Source organism: Xiphophorus couchianus, chromosome 17 (assembly GCF_001444195.1).
Source record: "Xiphophorus couchianus chromosome 17, X_couchianus-1.0, whole genome shotgun sequence".
Classification (NCBI taxonomy): Eukaryota; Metazoa; Chordata; class Actinopteri; order Cyprinodontiformes; family Poeciliidae; genus Xiphophorus; species Xiphophorus couchianus.
Window position 1 is genome coordinate 5,785,862 of NC_040244.1, and position 17,275 is coordinate 5,803,136.

Sequence of the window (17,275 nt, forward strand, 5' to 3'; positions counted from 1 at the left end):
GAGAATGTGTGCTGCTGTGGAGGACATTGATACAGTTTTGTAGTGCTTCAGTGTGATCTCAGCTTTCGAAACGAATCTCGGTCTTCTTCCACAGCAGCACAGAATCTATTGGACACATTTAAAAAATAGCAAAATTGTGTTCTGTTTGGTGACTGCACACAAAAATAAAACAACAATGTCACATAAGTCAAGATGCTGACTTATGTAGAGCAGCACAAAATAGAAGATGTCTCCATAAACAAAGTCTCACATCAGAACATTTGATCCACTCACCCTCTATTTGAAATCTGAAAAAGTGGAATAGTTAACAGCTTTTAGACATAAACTGTGTTTTTATGTGTACACGTCAATAAAGAACATTTGATTTTAGTTCATTTCTTAAATCATATATTAACAAAACAAGTTCATTCTGTGTTATTCAATAGGAAATCAGAGACCCTCTCCAGAAGATATCAAATGTATCTAAAAATATATATAAAAGTCTGTTTTATGTATTATGTTTAGTCTGAGAAAGCAGCGGCAAGAAGCTTTGAGGGATATGACCATAAAGTTTGGTCTTCCTTTTCAAACTTGACCTGACCTGAGAAGTTATGCCTCTTTTGTGCAAAGTACATGCATTACCTGAATGTGCTTACTGATACATGAAGGATAAGTGAGTCTTGATTGCTTGAGTCCACCTGTCTTATAAGTCGCTGCAAATGTATTCAAAGTGTCTCTTCTTCCCACCAGATTCTAAGGACACTGCCTCTGGAAAACAGAATAGAAATCTCAAACATTTGTCCTTTGTGGGTCTTTTTGCGGTCTGGGCTTGCTGTTCCAAAGCCAGTAGCCAGGAAGCCCTTACCCCAAAAAGTATCTGCAGTGGATACTGGCATCTGAAACAGACGTCCTTCTCCCTCGCTGATGAATCATCACTTATCTCACTCCATCTCAGATTCTTTTGCTGTGAGGAAGCTGTTGATTCTAAAAACAGACTTGACAAAAGAGGGTGTGGCTTTTGATAAGCATATGATGTGGTAAATAATATAATATATTAAGCATAATATGGTAAATCTGAAATGTGTAATTAAAATACGGCTGAAGATTCACTATCTAGAGCAGAGGTCTCAAACTCCAGTCCTCAAAGGCCGCTGTCCTGCAGTTTTTAGATATGTCTGTAATTTGTGCCACAGGTACAAATTACTGGATTGAAATGGCTTAATTACCTCCTCCTTGTATGGATAAGTTCTCCAGAGCCTTGCTAATGACGTAATTATTCTATTCAGGTGTGGTGCAGCAGAGGCACATCTAAAAGTTGCAGGGCACTGGTCCTCGAGGACTGGAGTTTGACACCTGTAATCTAGAGAAACTAGCATGAGAGAAATTTCACTGAAAAGAATCCAAGTAGATATTAAGATCTAGAAGGCAGCTAGCTTCAAACTAGCAAATATTTGAAACACTGTCCATTTAGAGCAATGGTGGGCAACTCCAGGCCTCGAGGGCCGGTCTCCTGGAACTTTTCGATGTGTCTCTACTTCAACACACCTGAGTCAAATAATGAGGTCCTTAGCAGGACTCTGGACAACTTGACTGCACTTAGTAGGTGATTCAGCTGTTGGATTCAAGCGTGTTGGACCAGGGAGACATCTAAGAGTTGCAGGACACCGGATCTCGAGGATCAGGATTGGCCACCCCTGATTTAGAGATTACATTAAAATTGATTTAATGCATTTAAATCAATTTAAATGCATGTGGTGCACATTTTTAGTATCCAGGCTATTTGCTTCAGATCAGAAAGTCACTGTAAACAGTGACTTCTTTCTCTCTCTAAAATACACACTACAACCTCAAATCCATGGCAAAATATTAAGAGAAGCCCCCCTTTTGAAAGCCCACAAACAGGATGCACGCAGTGAATGAAAAAGCAGAGGGAAAATGGACGCGTTGCTTGAAGCCTTTGATGTACTATGTGTTACATTAATGCGATTATTTATCCAAAGCCATGAGCCTTGACAGTGGAGTTTATGTACATCAAAACCACAGGCACTTTTTGTGCTTTGACAAAGACTTTGTGACGTCACTGCTCACAGAGCATTAACATGCTCTGTATAAACACTGCACACAAGCAGCAACAGTATTCTTTTACAGGAAACACAATTAGGAACAGAAAATGGGTTATATTACATAGATCAGCTGGCCCTCGTCATGGCAATGCTTTCTCTTTTTATATGTTTGCATAATTTGACTCTTTTCTGTTTGAGCCATTCTGTTAAATCAAGCGCCATTAGGAGAAATCTTCACACACCTTACAAGATTACACACCTTACGTTAAAAAGAGAAAATCCCAACTTCCCTCACAGAAAAATACAATACGCAGCAACCTCTTTCTGAATGAGACAGAACAGACCAGGTGCAGGTGGAATATTTTCTTACGTCATGTCTGGGTGCCTGCAGCTACCAGTAGCCAAACAAGTTCTTCTAACTGGAGCTGGATATTCCCAGTTTAAACGCACACCCTCTATTTGTGTGTCATACATCGCCCCAGGAAATAGGGCAATGACTCATCCATGTCATCAGATAGAAACGTGGGGTGTGGATGCACTTTTGCTCTTCTTCCTCTTGTAACAGAGTAAATTGATTTTGTAACCACGGGCAAAAGAAAGAGGTTTCTCTCTACTTATTTTGTCTCCTAGTTTTGCTGAGTACCTTTTTTTCTTTATCAATGGCTTCTTATTTCAAATAGTTGCCACAATAAAGCCTTTCTATTTTCCAAAGGATTTTGAGCGTGTTACTAATAAAGAAGAAATAGACAAAGAAATAGACGTAGCTGAGAATTAATCTAATTACAAGTGAGAACACAGACTGCAGGTAACACCTCAGACTTGCTTGATATGCGCAGAAATCCAAAGTAAATTTCCCAGATACCTCAAGGCTTTCGGTTAAAGCAGTGAGATATTCTAAACGGTGAAAGAAAAAAAAAAAAAAAATCATAAGAAATGGGGGGGGGGGAAAGATGCTGTGGAGCGCAGAGACACTTTTGCAAGAAAAACCTCCGTCAATCTCTGAGTGAATATAGCCCTCCAGAGGATTTATTTGGTACTGCAACCATGAAAAAGCTATGCTTACGTTACAAATACAAGCAGAAAACCAGAACAACTGCAATGGTGTCTGCTAAATGTTAGAAATGCCACCTAGAAACATATCATAAAGGTCTGTTTATCAAAATATTCATTATTGTTTCCTCACTGCGATGTATTTTGTTGCAAAGCTATAATGTTGGTGCTGCATCTGAATGAAATACGAGATTGCCAGCTCTAGAGCTGGTTTACTCACGTTTACCTTAATGATGTCATTTTATTGAAATTTGTGTTTTATTTTGTTTGATTCAATTATATGACAGAAATGACCTTGTTGCTGTTTAGTGCAAAAGCTTTAACAGTTGCTTTATTTATATTTCAAATTTTCAATAATTCAAAACACTCTAGGTACAGCTACAGTAACATGATGGTTGCTACTGCGTGATCTGCATGATGGTTTCATGCAGATTAAGATTTTTTTAATGACTGTGTTTTAGGAGAGGTTATTGGAAACAATAAAAAAAAAAATGTATGTTGTTTTCATGTGGAACATGCCTAAAAAACTTGAAATGAATTTGTAACATCAAGCAAAACATGTGTGATTAGCATCTCAAAACTGGCTCCCTTCTAAGTTCTGCCCTGAAAAGAAAATGAGGACTTGTTTTATGCTGATGTCTTATTGAAAGATATGGTGTTAACATTTCCTAATTTTCTTCATTTATGCAGCACTTTTGAGTCTCACATGGTTAAAACTGATTTAGTTTGCCACTAAGCCATTTGACCAAGACATATTACATGAAGGAATGTATTTCAATGAGGTTTGTAGCTAAATAAACTATTTGTAATCATTTCTGCTTCTAACACTGGATTTATTCTCACTTAACCAATCTGTTAAAAATGATTATTACAAATATTAATCTGTGTTTGCTTATCCATGTAACTGTTTTCTTGGTGGCACTGTCTTAATTGGAATATTGATAGTTGGGGCCTTTGTCTTAGTATTTGCACTGGTAAATTAATAAACAATGCAGATTCTGAACAGTAATTCAGCTACGATAAAAGGTTTGGACAAAATATTCAATAACAGAAAGCCCTTTGTCATTACCAGAATGTTAAATACTGTGGCACATGAGTTCAGAATGTTAGTCTTGTATCATGAAAATATATATACAGTATATATATATATATATATATATATATATATATATATACTGTATTTGGTAAACTACATTATCTCCTGATGGCAAAGTTGTGCAATCTTACCCAATGTGAATGCAAACTCATTGTTGTCCATCCCACTGAGTCAACCCACTGCTCCAGACAAGAAATCAGATACCTGACACTCCAGTGATAAAGGAAAACAAGTATTGACGAGTGTTGAAAGGCAAAGCAGATGACAACAAAGTACCGCTTTCATAAATTTAGTTATGTGTAACAAGTGGAATGATCCAGAAGCAGTATTAAAGACATTCAAAAGATGGAGAGAAAAGCATAAATGCAAAATGGAAGAAGAAGAAGAGGATTGGCACTCCACTTAACCCCCAAAACACTACTACCTCAACAGTGATGGGAAAATCATGGCTTGGCCTCATTATTTAGCATTTACTGTAGTACTGACAGACTTTATATAACTGAAATAAGAATGACTGTGACATTAAAGATTTGGAAGATGCAAATTTTCCAAGCCAGATATGAGTGGGGATTATATCCTTTTGTGGATTCATATCCAGTTACTCTTATCCAACCACAGTGATTTTCTGAGAAAGGGGAAAGAGGGGTCAGTGTGAAATGGCCCTCTGCCATGTCGTCTTACTGGAATTGATTAAATCCTGCCTTCCAATAAATATCCCCTCCCAGTTTCCATTTTTCCATATTGAGTATTTCCTTGTGCCTGTTACATCAGATAAAAATAAGTTATTGTGTAAGAGGTGTTTTCTGGGAGGTCTGATGTTTTTTTGTTTTTTTTTCCCCTCATGAAAACAGTTGTGAACTTATTGACATTTCTCTTTTCACATGGAGGATTCAAAGAGCAAATGTTTTTCTAAATTAAAAATGAATTTAGAATATGATAAAATAATTATTCTGACTTTGAAAATGTGGAAAAGATCAATGACCACAATGTTCTAACCTTGTTGTAACAGGTCTTGCAAAAAGCTTACCTGTCTTAGATTTCAGGTTGCTGTTTAAAGTCTTACCAATATCAGCTTAACAACAAATATCTCGTTTAGTTGGAAAAAGAGGCTCATGTTGTTGGGAATGCATCCAAATGTTGCCAAGCAGATATATTTCTTAGGAAAAACAAGAACAACTGACAGCACATTTTCAATCTAGTTTCACTTTTGCTTTTGTGGTGTGCTTTTATAATTGAAGCAGTTCTCTTTAAAATATGACAATTATTGCAACCAATAATGTCTGCAGGGTTTTGAAATGAATAATCAGCACCTTCCAACTGCAAGGTTACCACTACTCCACTCACTGAGCCAACTGTTCCCACAATACTATTTACTTATTCCATATAACACAATCTGAAATACTCTACTTTCTAATGCAATGCTGCAGTGTAGTCACGTCTTTCCAAAAATAAAAAAATACAGACTTTGACAATTCATTTCAATTTTTTTTATACATAATGTAACATTTACCCAGTTCAATATATACACAAAACAAACTAACTGGTTGAACAATCTTTTATCTCAGTCCTCTTTGATAGGAGCTTCTTAGCATTCCAAATCGTGAGTTCTTCATATCTGTTCCCTCAAGTAAACCAGTAAGTTCAATGGTTTGACTGGGCTTGATGAAGTAAGGCTCCAACTCTCTAACTCTATGTTCTTGAGCTAATGTTAAAGCCATGTGAAATTTGGAGATCTGTAGCTACTAACTCTTCAGAAAGTATCCAACCTCTAGCCACTCTGCATTTCAACGTCCTCAACAGTCAACAGTAGAACATGCAGCAGCAAAGACATTTCACTAAAGGATTAATTGCACAGGTGGAGTCCAATGCATTGTAGAAATAGTTTGCATGCTGTGGTGTTGAATTTTATACATCTGTCATCATGAAAGTGATTGAAATACCTGGATTCAATGATTTGGAGAAGTGAGCAAATGCATTTCACAATATGCCGTATGTAATATTGCTTTAGAGTTTTTGTTCCAGTCTTCTAACTGATACAGTAGCACAACGAGATGCTTTTGCTCTTCTGCAACCACCCTGCAAACAACGGCTTTGATGAGCAAATCTTTGGAAAACCCTAATCAAACAGGTGGATTTTACTTTTCACTCATAAGTTTTTTCTATAATTGATGAGTTATGTGAGCCTGTGAATACTAAAATGAAACAAGGTGTTTTAACTAGTTAGTTAACAGGTGTTCGCAATTACGCAGCTGCCCCTTTTCATGTTGTGTCTCATTTCAGATGTTTTTAAATATCTTGCTTCACCTGTATGTCAAATTACAAGTGGTAAAATTATATGTTGGGGTCTAATTTTTTACATCACAAAAAACAGGCATTTTTACAGAAGAGGATTAGGGCCACTGGAAAGATTTTAAAAAAATAATTCTGACTTTAAAGTCAGAATTCTGAGTTTAAAGTCAGAAATCTGAGATTAAAGTCAGAAATCTGAGATTAAAGTCAGAAATCTGAGATTAAAGTCAGAAATCTGAGATTAAAGTCAGAAATCTGAGATTAAAGTCAGAAAGTCAGAATTCTGAGTTTAAAGTCAGATTTCTGACTTTAATCTCAGAATTCTTTTTTTTTTTTTTTTTTTTTTTTTGGTGGCCCTAATCCTCTTCCGTACATTTTAACAGGGTTGTGTACAATTTCACCTTGCCCGTTATCACCTTTACCACAACTGATGCGTCACATGATCATATCCTACCCTACCCTATCTGCACATTTTCCAGTAAGTTACTGTGACATAAGAAACCAAACACAGGATGTGTGTGGGCTCCAAAAAACTGAGTCAGTGCTTCAATGCCAAAAAAAACGTCGAGCTCCAAGTTTTGAGTGTGGAATTCATGATAACCTAGCAGGGTCACACTCAGGTTTGAGCCAAAGGGGGAAGAGACAGGAGGGGAAAAGACTCATCCAAGACCAGACAGGATTTGTGATGGAAGCTGACTATTTAAATAAGATCTGTAAAAGGGATGTGCTATCTCTTTCATTCATTGCCACTGGAGGGGAACCAGAAGTTGAAAAACAAAGGTAAGAAATATGATGTGACCAAAGGGACTGTTTTTAATTTTAAACGCTTTCTATTTAACTTAGATTTAAATTGCACTCAAAAAACAGAACAATGAAAATTAAATGCTAAAATGTAAGAAGGTAAAAACATTTCTTTGGAGATTAATTAATCTATTGTTTGTAACGTCTTTGCATGATTTTTTCCAGTTCATTTTTCAAGATGTGCATCCCTCTGGCCCTGTTGTTCATCTCTCTAATGGCAGCTCCTGAGTGCTCAAGTCTTCCAACAAAGACCGACTCCATCAGAAACAACATACACAACATAGTTAACATTGCTCAGATAACTCTGGTCCACATAGACAAACTAAAGAATAAGGTATGAATAGTTCTTCAAGCAATAGAAGTTTTAAATGGGTTTCTATGAGCAAGGTTACTTTACCCCATTAGAAGTAGCAACCAAAAGCATCGTAACTAACATTTGCTCATATATTTTTCTATTCTCCTCTGTGGCAGACGCCCCTACAGTTAGAGGTCTCCACTCCACCCATGAATGGATTAACTGATATCAGCCTCTACCTTGGACATTTAGATGACGAGCTGCAAAGCCCCTTCACAAATCTCCTGAGTCAGATTCAAGCTGACGTTTCCAGCCTGGACTCAAGGGTGCGCTCTCTTGCCTTAATGTTGGACTGCCCCATCCAGGACAAACCGAGTGCGGAGCACAGGGAGCTTTTGTTCCCTGACAGCCAGCACTATGTGACACTGGCAAAGGTGCAGCACTACCTGGAGAACCTTCCTTCAAATAAGGAGAAACTTAAGGTTTGCTGACAAGTGCACATGGATTTCAAATGCAATATGCTGCAATGATGTCAATATCATTGTGACGTGATGTCTAAACAATGTTTTTTTTTTAATTTGATATAGTTTTTATATTTTCTATGAATAGATGTTTTGTTTTTTACAAACTGTTGACTATTTAATAGTTAAACTAAAAATATATTTTATTTGAAGAAAATGTTTACATGAAAGCACATTTGTTGTTTAAAACATATAATAGCTTAAATTATTACACTGAATAAAGTATTTATCTATGAGTATGATTTGATTGTGAATTATTGTTTTGTTATTACAAATGGGATAATTACTGAAAGTGATGGCAAAAGCTGTTGTGAGCAAAAGTGAAAAACACATGTGTGAAAAGTGGCACTTTATTTAAAGTGAAAAGTTCATGCTTTTTAATGTAGTTATTTTTGTGGTGATTTTAGATTTGTTTTAAATAGCATGGCTACTTTACAGTGCCTCACTAAGGTGAGACATTTCATTTCCACCACACAACCCAGTGTTTTATCAATGTTAGGTGATAGACAAGTAATCAAATGCATTATTAAACAGCAGTCGTCAACATGGTCTTCCTTTTATGAGGCTTTTGCAGCATGACTTTATTGTCTATTTGATTTCATTACAGTACAGAGATTTCTAACAATTATCATAGACACTTAAAACATCGAAAGCTGAATAAATAACCTGTGACTGATGAAAGTAAAGTCACGGTAAATTACCATGCATTCCATGAGTAACCATGTTGATCACAGAGACATTGGCATTTACACTGCTGTCATATTCAAGGGCTCCATGCATCTTAACCTCTCGATGGCACGAAGACCAGAATGAAGTTTGCCAGAGAGAATGTGAACAATAAAAATCAACTTCTGGAATAATGTTCTTTGCGCTGATGAATTGAAAAATAAATTACTTACAATTTACATAAACCAAATACAGCCTAGCAGAAAAAGAATTTCAAACTGTAAAATGTGAGAACGTCTGGAAAAAAAAGCATTTTTATTTTTATTAGCCGAACTGGGCCCTGTGACAGGACAGTCACAGGGCTTGGACAGGCTTGTCCAAGGACAAGCTGTGTAAAAAGGACATTTCAAATCCTGTTTCCAGTCAAAGCAGGGACTTAAACCTAGCTGAAATAATATGTAAAAAATGCTGTATATGCAATAAACTCTAATAAGCGTCTTACAGCTAAATGTCAACAGTGGGGAGACTTTCTTAAACTAACACTAGGGGGCAGGATATCCTAACATTTTCCTGAACTATGACATATTTTTGTTTATATTTTTTAAATGAGAGAATAAAAGTTTATATTTGTTGTCTGGAGCAATTAAAAACTATTTTTCAGACACTGGTGACCTCCTGCCAGTAAAGAGGCTAAACATCAAAAGGTTTTCCATAGGAATAAATAACCTCTTTGAAGTTGAGATATAGCTGTTCACTGAGTCTCTCTTACCAAAAGTAGGTCAGTCACATCACTAAGTGCATCCACTATCTGATGCTAAATCCAACATGTGGCTTCATGTCCAGCAGAGGCGACTGTAGCATCTGGCTTGTTCCTCAAAACTGACCTTTACTTATTAATGTAGTACAGAAACATAAACCGGTCAGTAGTAGAACAACAGGTAAAGATAAATGATATCATGCTGAGTGCTGGTTAAATCATAAACATGCTTCCAGACGTCGCTAGAGATTTGGGCTACGATGTTAATAATGAGAGAGGAAAAAAATATTTGAATGAGTTAAAATTTTTTAAAAAGATCATTTATTAGCAACAACTAGAATGCTCAAACAAGAAGCACGCCACTGCTGAGTGGGGCGTTAGGACATTGTGACGTCGTCTGCAGAATCCGAGGGTCTTATAAACTTGCAAACATGTTTTAAATGCTTCAAAATGAGCCTAAAAAACCAAAGCAACTAAAAAGTAAAATGTATAATCTTCAGATGCAATTAACTGCGACACTTTTTTTCAGTGTAAAAGTGCTTTGTGTGCTTTTCTCTTCACTCAAAAAAGAAGTGCATTTTATGAATCTGTGCTCAGTGAAGCATTTGACATTGAACAAAAGACCATAATCTCTACATTCATCCTAATGGACAGATATTCTGAACATCTGGTCACTGCATTTCTGACCTATTTTATCACTGGTTGATATAAGCTCCGCCCAAATGGACTCACTTCAGTAAACTGGAACAAAACCCCTTTAGTGTCCCGTCATTGGTTGCACCAATGGCCTCCAGCCAACCCTCCTCTACCTCTTGGATTAATTCAGATTACTTCCTGGTGATACCGACAGGTTTAAAATAATGAAATCTGTTCACCACAGTAACCTAAACGGTCATAAAGGAAAGTGAAGATGCATGGCTATTTTCTGTCTGAAATAATGAAAAAAATAAATATTTGCACATGTGAAGCTCACATATAGTTTCCAAACTCTTTTTTAATTTGTGCAGTATGGATTTTTATCAACAAATAAAATAGTTACTGTGCAAGACAAACAAGTGTTACAGTACATTCATAAATACTTCAAATGTAACCTCAATTACAATGACAAAAGTAAAGATGGCTTAAAGGTGAAGAAAATATTTTACAGTTACATTTTTAAAGAAAATCAGAGGTATAATATGAAAATAGTTAAAAGTGCATTCTCTTTGAACTAGCAGTGCATGTTGTGGAAATAAGTGAAAATATTTGAAACTTACAACTTGCCACACAGTTTAAATGTTAGACTTATGAGAAGGAACTGACAGGGAGTTCAAAAACTGCTGCAAGGTGGAAACGTACTCTTCTGGGTGGCATCGCAGGTGGGCGGCATGTGTTGACTTCTTCCACTTCCTGCCGTCCACAGAAAGTCCCCTCCGCCTCCAGGAGTCCATCAGCTTTTCCAGGACAGCAGTGCTGCACATTGCATCGTTTTCGCTAAAGAAGAAGAGGGCTGGAGAAGTAACCGGGTTGTTGTAGAAAACCTGGATGCTGTTCTCGTACAAGTCTGCAGTGTACGACTTGAAGAGCCTGAAGTAGAGCATGGCGGTGGTTTTGATGAATCCCTCTAAACGTGGCACCAAGGTCTTCCCAAGCCCTGAAAAACAATTAAATGAATAATATAAATGTAATGTTGCATTGTTCCTGCAAAGGCATGCACTAACTGGACAGTACACCACTTCTAGTTGTGCTGTTTATACACAAAAACAGCACATGACAGGATAAATAATCAGTGCCCTGCAAAAGTTCTGATCGTGTTGAACTTTTTAAAAATAATGTCAAGCTACAGTCACAAGCTGCAATGTATTTTATTTATTCATCAGAGTAACGCATAGTGCTTAAATGGAAATAAATTGTATCCCTTGTTTGAAAACATTTTTAAATGAAAATTAAAGTGTTGTATGGACACATTCTCAGGCTCTTTTAATCTGATACTTCTAAATTGTATCCTGGGTGAAATTTACTCTTAGTATAACTTCCAACTGTTGCGTAAAGACCAAATAGATGTGGTTTTCACAAACAAGACTATTTGCTGTCTTCATGCTGTTTGATGTAAACAAACAACATGAAGACCAAGAGACACAGCAGGCAGGTCAGGAATGAAATGGCAGAGACGTTTAAAGCAGGGCAGGTCTATAAAACATCATAAGAAAACTTAGTGGAAAACTAACTCTGCACATCACACTAAACAGACCAACCCCACTGTAAAATTTGGTGATGGCAGCATCATGGTGTAGAGATGGGGAACCAGGTCAGTGTTGATCTAGAGCAGTGGTTCTTAACCTGGGTTCAATCGAACCACAGGGGTTCGATGAGTCGGTCTCAGGGGTTCGGCGGAGCCTCTGCCGCGGAGGTAAACACACACTTGTGTAAAGTCGTGATGATGCCCCGCTTGGCCATCGCTTGCTGCAGAGGATCATGTTACATTGCTCGGCCAATCAGGGCTGCGGGGAATTTAGTGCGCGCAGTATCAGCAGCTGTCGTAGTTGTACGTCGCGTGGTTTCTTTCTTAATATTTTAATCCATACTAAATATGTCGAGCAAAAAAAAGAAGAAAATGAACAGACTTTGCTCTTAAGATGCACTTGCCCAGGTGAAGCCACGCCTCTCTGAACTGGTTTCCCAAAGACAACAGCAGAAGTCACACTGATTTGCAAGTATGTAGTTTGTGCAACACTTTATTCTGGCCCCCAAAAAGTATTTTGTGGATTCAAAATGACAAAAAACAAATTAAATTTAAAATAAAAAAAATTAAGTTTAAATTAAATTTGTCACTCTTTGAAAAAATCCAAATTTATTTTTAAATTAGTAAAATAGTAAAAAATAATATTTTGGGGGCTGAAATTCTTTTATGGGGCCAAAATATTTTGGGGGCCAGAATGAAGTAACACTGTAACTTGCTGTGAGTTCAAATGTCTTGAATTTGGACAAAAAAAAAAAAAAAAAATTTATCACTAAAGAAAGGTTCGGTGAATGCGCATTTGAAACTGATGGGTTCGGTACCTCAAAAAAGGTTAAGAACCACTGATCTAGAGGCTAATAAAAGTCAATAACGGAATACACTTTTCAATTATAGACTACTTTCTGTTAGTCTATCACAGACAATTGTGATAAATTACATCTGAGTTTGTGGTTGTTTGTAGTTATGAACGTAGTGAAAAGTTCAAGAAGTATATATACTTTTGCAAGGCACCGCTTCTAATTTGCATACAGTCACAGAAGGCATCACTTACAGTCAATTAGAGTTAAAACAGAAATTTCACGCAGTTTTATTTTAATTATTAGTCTTAAAATCATTACCTAAGTAAATAAAGTAACAATTAGAGAGCTAAATCTCATATGTTGAAGTATTGGAATATTTACTTTGGACTAAATTAGCACTCAAAAAATAAAGATTAATTTACTAAAATGACTATTGTCCTAAAATAGGAAAAAATAAAAATCTTGGAGATCCTGTACTTCAGACAAAGTGGGGCAGTAGGTCAACAGTTAATTAATTATAGAAAGTTCTGACACACAACACAAAAGTAATCTGAGCTCCAGTACAATGGTGGTGCATCACTCTCACTCACCTGTTGCCATGTGATCCAGAGAGCCGACCACTAGACTGTCATAAATATGCCCTATAACTCTATGTGCCAGAGGAGCGTGTTGTGTTGGTTGCTGAGCAATGTGGGTGAGCAGCTGCGTGAAAGTATAGCCACCAATGGAAGAAGCATGCACCAGTATGAGCCTTCCTGTGAAAGGAGGCTCCTCTAAAATATTCAAAATCTCCAACCCGTAGTTGAGGCCCCATCGAGGCCACAGGAAGTGCATTATGCTGCTCTGGATCAGGAGAACATCCATATCACGGTCAAGGTAGAGCTCCCTGTACTTTGCTACGGCCCCAGGTTGGGCACAGAGCCAGGAGAAGAATAGGAGAAGAGGACGAGAATTGGAAGCAGCATCTGACTGTATCGGGGAGGAATCAGCTGTGTGGGAAGGCGTTTCTAAAGACACTGGAGAGGAGACGGGGAACAGAGTTGATGTGGCCTGAGAGTCTTTGGCAAGGGTTACTGTCTGGTGCTCAGCTGCTGTCATTGGAGTGTAGTAATAAATGATACCATTGCAGATTCTCCTGGCTACAAACTTCCCTGAGTTGTCTGGTTCAGACGTGGTTGCATCAGTCCTGAAAAGACTGAAAAAAGAAGGTCAGTCAGATTTCATAATAAATCATTCTTGCAGTCCAGGAAGGGAGAATAGACTTGCAACATCTTAATCTGTTTGGTTTTTTCTTTGAGCTATGCATGTTCAAGATAAACTCAAAAATGAAAGAATAGTAGTTTAGACTTGAAGTGAGCCACGAATTGCTAAAATATCAAACTATTTAGTAACGGAGGTTTTGACTGATGTAAACAATATCTCAAATTCTGTTACCTTACAACACTACTTTGGTGCCAAATGCTGTAATATTTTTTTTCCTTTGACACAGGAAAAAAACAACACTGAAATTAGACTTCTCTTAAAGATATGTTAAAAGATAATAAAAAAAAAACATTTTGGAACATCATATCTATTTAGGCTTTATTATAAAACAGATTAATAAAACAAGCATTAAAATAACATTCCACAGAGGTGTTTTACCATGAAAGATGTGGAAAACTTTTTCACTCTGTAAAAGATTTTGGATCCAAAATACAATAACTTGTAACAAAATAGCAATCGACATAATCTCACTAACATGTTTTGTTCATTTTTGTTTTTACTATTACAGCTATTAGTATAATTGTTATTATTACTACTAATTTCTATCACTACTACTACTATAAATAACATGACCCAATACTTGCAAAGTCAAATCACAAGTATACTAATGGCATAACGGGTTATTTAAGCAGAACAATGTGAACAACTCATAAGATGTGATTACCTAATGTGTATTACAGTTGTTAAGCAAGACTAAAAAAGAAATCAGACTGCTGTTAAATAATTAAGTGATGCAATAAAAGGCTCCTTGCCCAAACAGTGTTGATTTTGGCTCCCCACAATTAGCAAATCAGCATAACCTCCCAAATTCAACCTTTTTTTTTTATTTGTATGTCTAGAAAATATTTGCAATTTCTTCTCATTTACATTTAGCCAAAAAAACGTTATTTAATTACCACGTTTAAATCTTAACGGAATTTTCTTTTTTTCCAAACTATCTCAACATTTCAGCATTCAGAGCTTCTAGGTTTGGTGTAGCCATAGAAACTAATCCTTTTTTTTGTTTGTTTGTCTGTTTCCTTCTGTAGCCTAAACGTATAGAGCTCCATGTCAGCTTTTGATTTCTCCCCATTCTTGAGATTTTAATTACAGTAATCTTCTAAAAATAGACCAAGAGTGCGTTTCACATATCGGCCTATTGCAGATCCTTGAATTCCTATAAAGACTTGACAACCAAACGCCAACAAAGGGAAAGGAAGCGCAGCGTGTGAAAGCCCTCCTCCTTTACAAATGAAGCTAAATGTAAGGCTAGATGCGAACATGTTAATACATTCCCACCGCGTCTCAAAATGATACATTAGCAACCTGTCCTCATTTTCCTGAATCATATCATAGCAACGACTCGGTTCATGTTTTACCTGGTGGGGAGTGCAAGGTTCCCCATGCTGAGAGATGGAAAACGCGTCCTTGTCCGCTTGGCGGTCTGGAAAATTACTTTGCACGCCTTGCTCAGATACGACGTACTGCCAACTCGCCGTGGCAACGGATAGCCGTGGATTTATATGACGCTCGCGCGCCCGTGACGGTTCCACGCGCTCTCACACTTGCAGCAGCTGAGTGAAGCAAGCTTGCAATATACCGTGCACGCGCGATTTTCTTGCGATGCTCGCTCCCGCCACCAGAACAAAATAGAATCTACATTGCAAGGTGAACATAACGCAAAGGCACGAATCTAAACTGATGCATTCACTGATTTTAAATATGATGAACATTCATGAAAATGTAGCTTTCAGCAGAAACAGTTTCAGACTTTATAACTGATAACTCAAGGCCGCAAAGTGTAAACGCCACAAACTCACACTGATGACCTCAGCAAGCTAAATAAGGAAACATTACAAGGTCATACTGAGAGTTTATCCTGACCTACTAAACAGTACTGCAGTACTTTGTAAGCGCCACAAGATGGTGCCATGTTACCTTGTTTATCTTTGTAAAACACAACAGGACAACCAGAGAATATATGTAATTTGTATTTTAAAACATAAAACGTTGCAGATTTTTTTTTAAAAAAAAAAAAAATGAAGTTAGAAACTGAAAAGCATAAGTGCATTTTTCTTTAAAAAAAAAAAATTAAACAAAAATAAAGATGCAAACTTGAAAACTATTTTCAGATAAAACGCATTACCCTTCTGGAACATAACACTTTGTTCACATAAAATTCACTCAAACCCTTATGCTTGCCTAGTTTCCTGCTTGTTACTCATAAACTCTGAGGACAAAATGATCACTTGATTCCCAACATATCCCACCAATTATCTCAATCTGTTAGTGATCATAATGTTATGTGTGGTATATGGAATTTCTTTTTTTATACAAGTTGTTGTGCACTATATAGTTTTAAGTGTCACATTTTCATGTACATATTGGTCAATAGAGGTCAGACTACCTTGTCATTTTACAGATTAAAGCACACCACATTATATGATGCATTTCTAAAATAGGTCAAAGATCATATTTAATGGTCACAAAACATGGATGTTTTATGAAACTGGTGCAGACAATCACAAATATTGCTTTTTGAAAGGTTGGTAGGACATAAAACGATGCATGCCCTATCTGGACTGCTCAGAAAGTAACTCCAAGCTTTTTGCCATTTACAATTTTAAACTAGTGTAGAATAATTTCTCCAGCTCATACTAAGCATTTTTATCAGTCTAACCAATGTTACTGTTGGGCTTGTTTGTTGAAAATCAGACGGGCTGCGGGTTTGATTGGCCCTGAAACTGATCCAAGGTCATGGAGAACAATCTGGAATTAATTTTTTCTTTAATTACAGTGTGTTTAATAACAAAAATAAAATATCAACAAAAAAAAAAAAAGCAACATTGACACCATTCAGCTCTGGAAAGAGTTACAAAGACAATTTCTTAACATTGTACATAAACAATCACAGGATTTCAGAAAAATGTACTCCAATGAAATCCTGAATTGTAGTTTCCACCAGAAAACCTCAAAGGAGTAAGTCCCTCCTTCAGTTTGTAACATTAAGCTTAAGTTATCTTGGGTTATGTAGCGTGACAATATTTCAAATACATCAGAACATCCACCGCTGGCTGAGCAAAAAATTATATAAAAGTTCTGGATGTAAATCTGATTGCAATGCTGTCAAATAAAAGACCTTTAACTCGTCGCAGTGTAGAATTAAAACAACTCGCAAAGAAAAGTTGGATAAGATTAATTCACAGGGATCTAAAAAGCCTGTTATTGATGGATTTTGTTGCTACAAATGGCAGTTCAACCAGTTATTAGGTTTAAGCGGAAATTATTCTTCCACATGAAATTGTCGGATGAAATCTTCATTATATCCTTGTGATACATTCAAATGTATTTGATTACATGAAGAGTGAGCATGTCAAAACACTATTGCTAATTAGATTTTATTTGAGGAAAAGGAAAAGTTGGGTTTTTCTATGACGCAACATGACTACTTTTAGGCTCAGCCAGCCAGAAAAATATTTAGGTTCCACAAAAACATTA

At 36.7% G+C, this 17,275-nt stretch overlaps 2 protein-coding genes across 2 annotated transcripts; one reads left to right on the forward strand and one right to left on the reverse strand.

Moving 5' to 3' along the window:
- Positions 1–6,813: 6,813 nt before the first annotated feature.
- On the forward strand, positions 6,814–8,336 carry lepb (leptin b). The gene is made up of 3 exons (XM_028044436.1): positions 6,814–7,257; positions 7,444–7,612; positions 7,750–8,336. Exons 1-3 carry the CDS (start codon positions 6,908–6,910, stop codon positions 8,062–8,064), a joined length of 834 nt encoding a protein of 277 aa, XP_027900237.1. The 5' UTR covers positions 6,814–6,907; the 3' UTR covers positions 8,065–8,336.
- Positions 8,337–9,084: 748 nt separating this feature from the next.
- On the reverse strand, positions 9,085–15,368 carry LOC114161242 (uncharacterized). Its single transcript, XM_028044435.1, has 3 exons — positions 15,157–15,368; positions 13,126–13,730; positions 9,085–11,150 (listed from the first exon to the last, which is right to left on the reverse strand). The coding sequence occupies exons 1-3, from the start codon at positions 15,180–15,182 to the stop codon at positions 10,789–10,791; spliced, it is 993 nt and encodes a 330-aa protein (XP_027900236.1). The 5' UTR covers positions 15,183–15,368; the 3' UTR covers positions 9,085–10,788.
- Between the last annotated feature and the right edge of the window lie 1,907 nt (positions 15,369–17,275).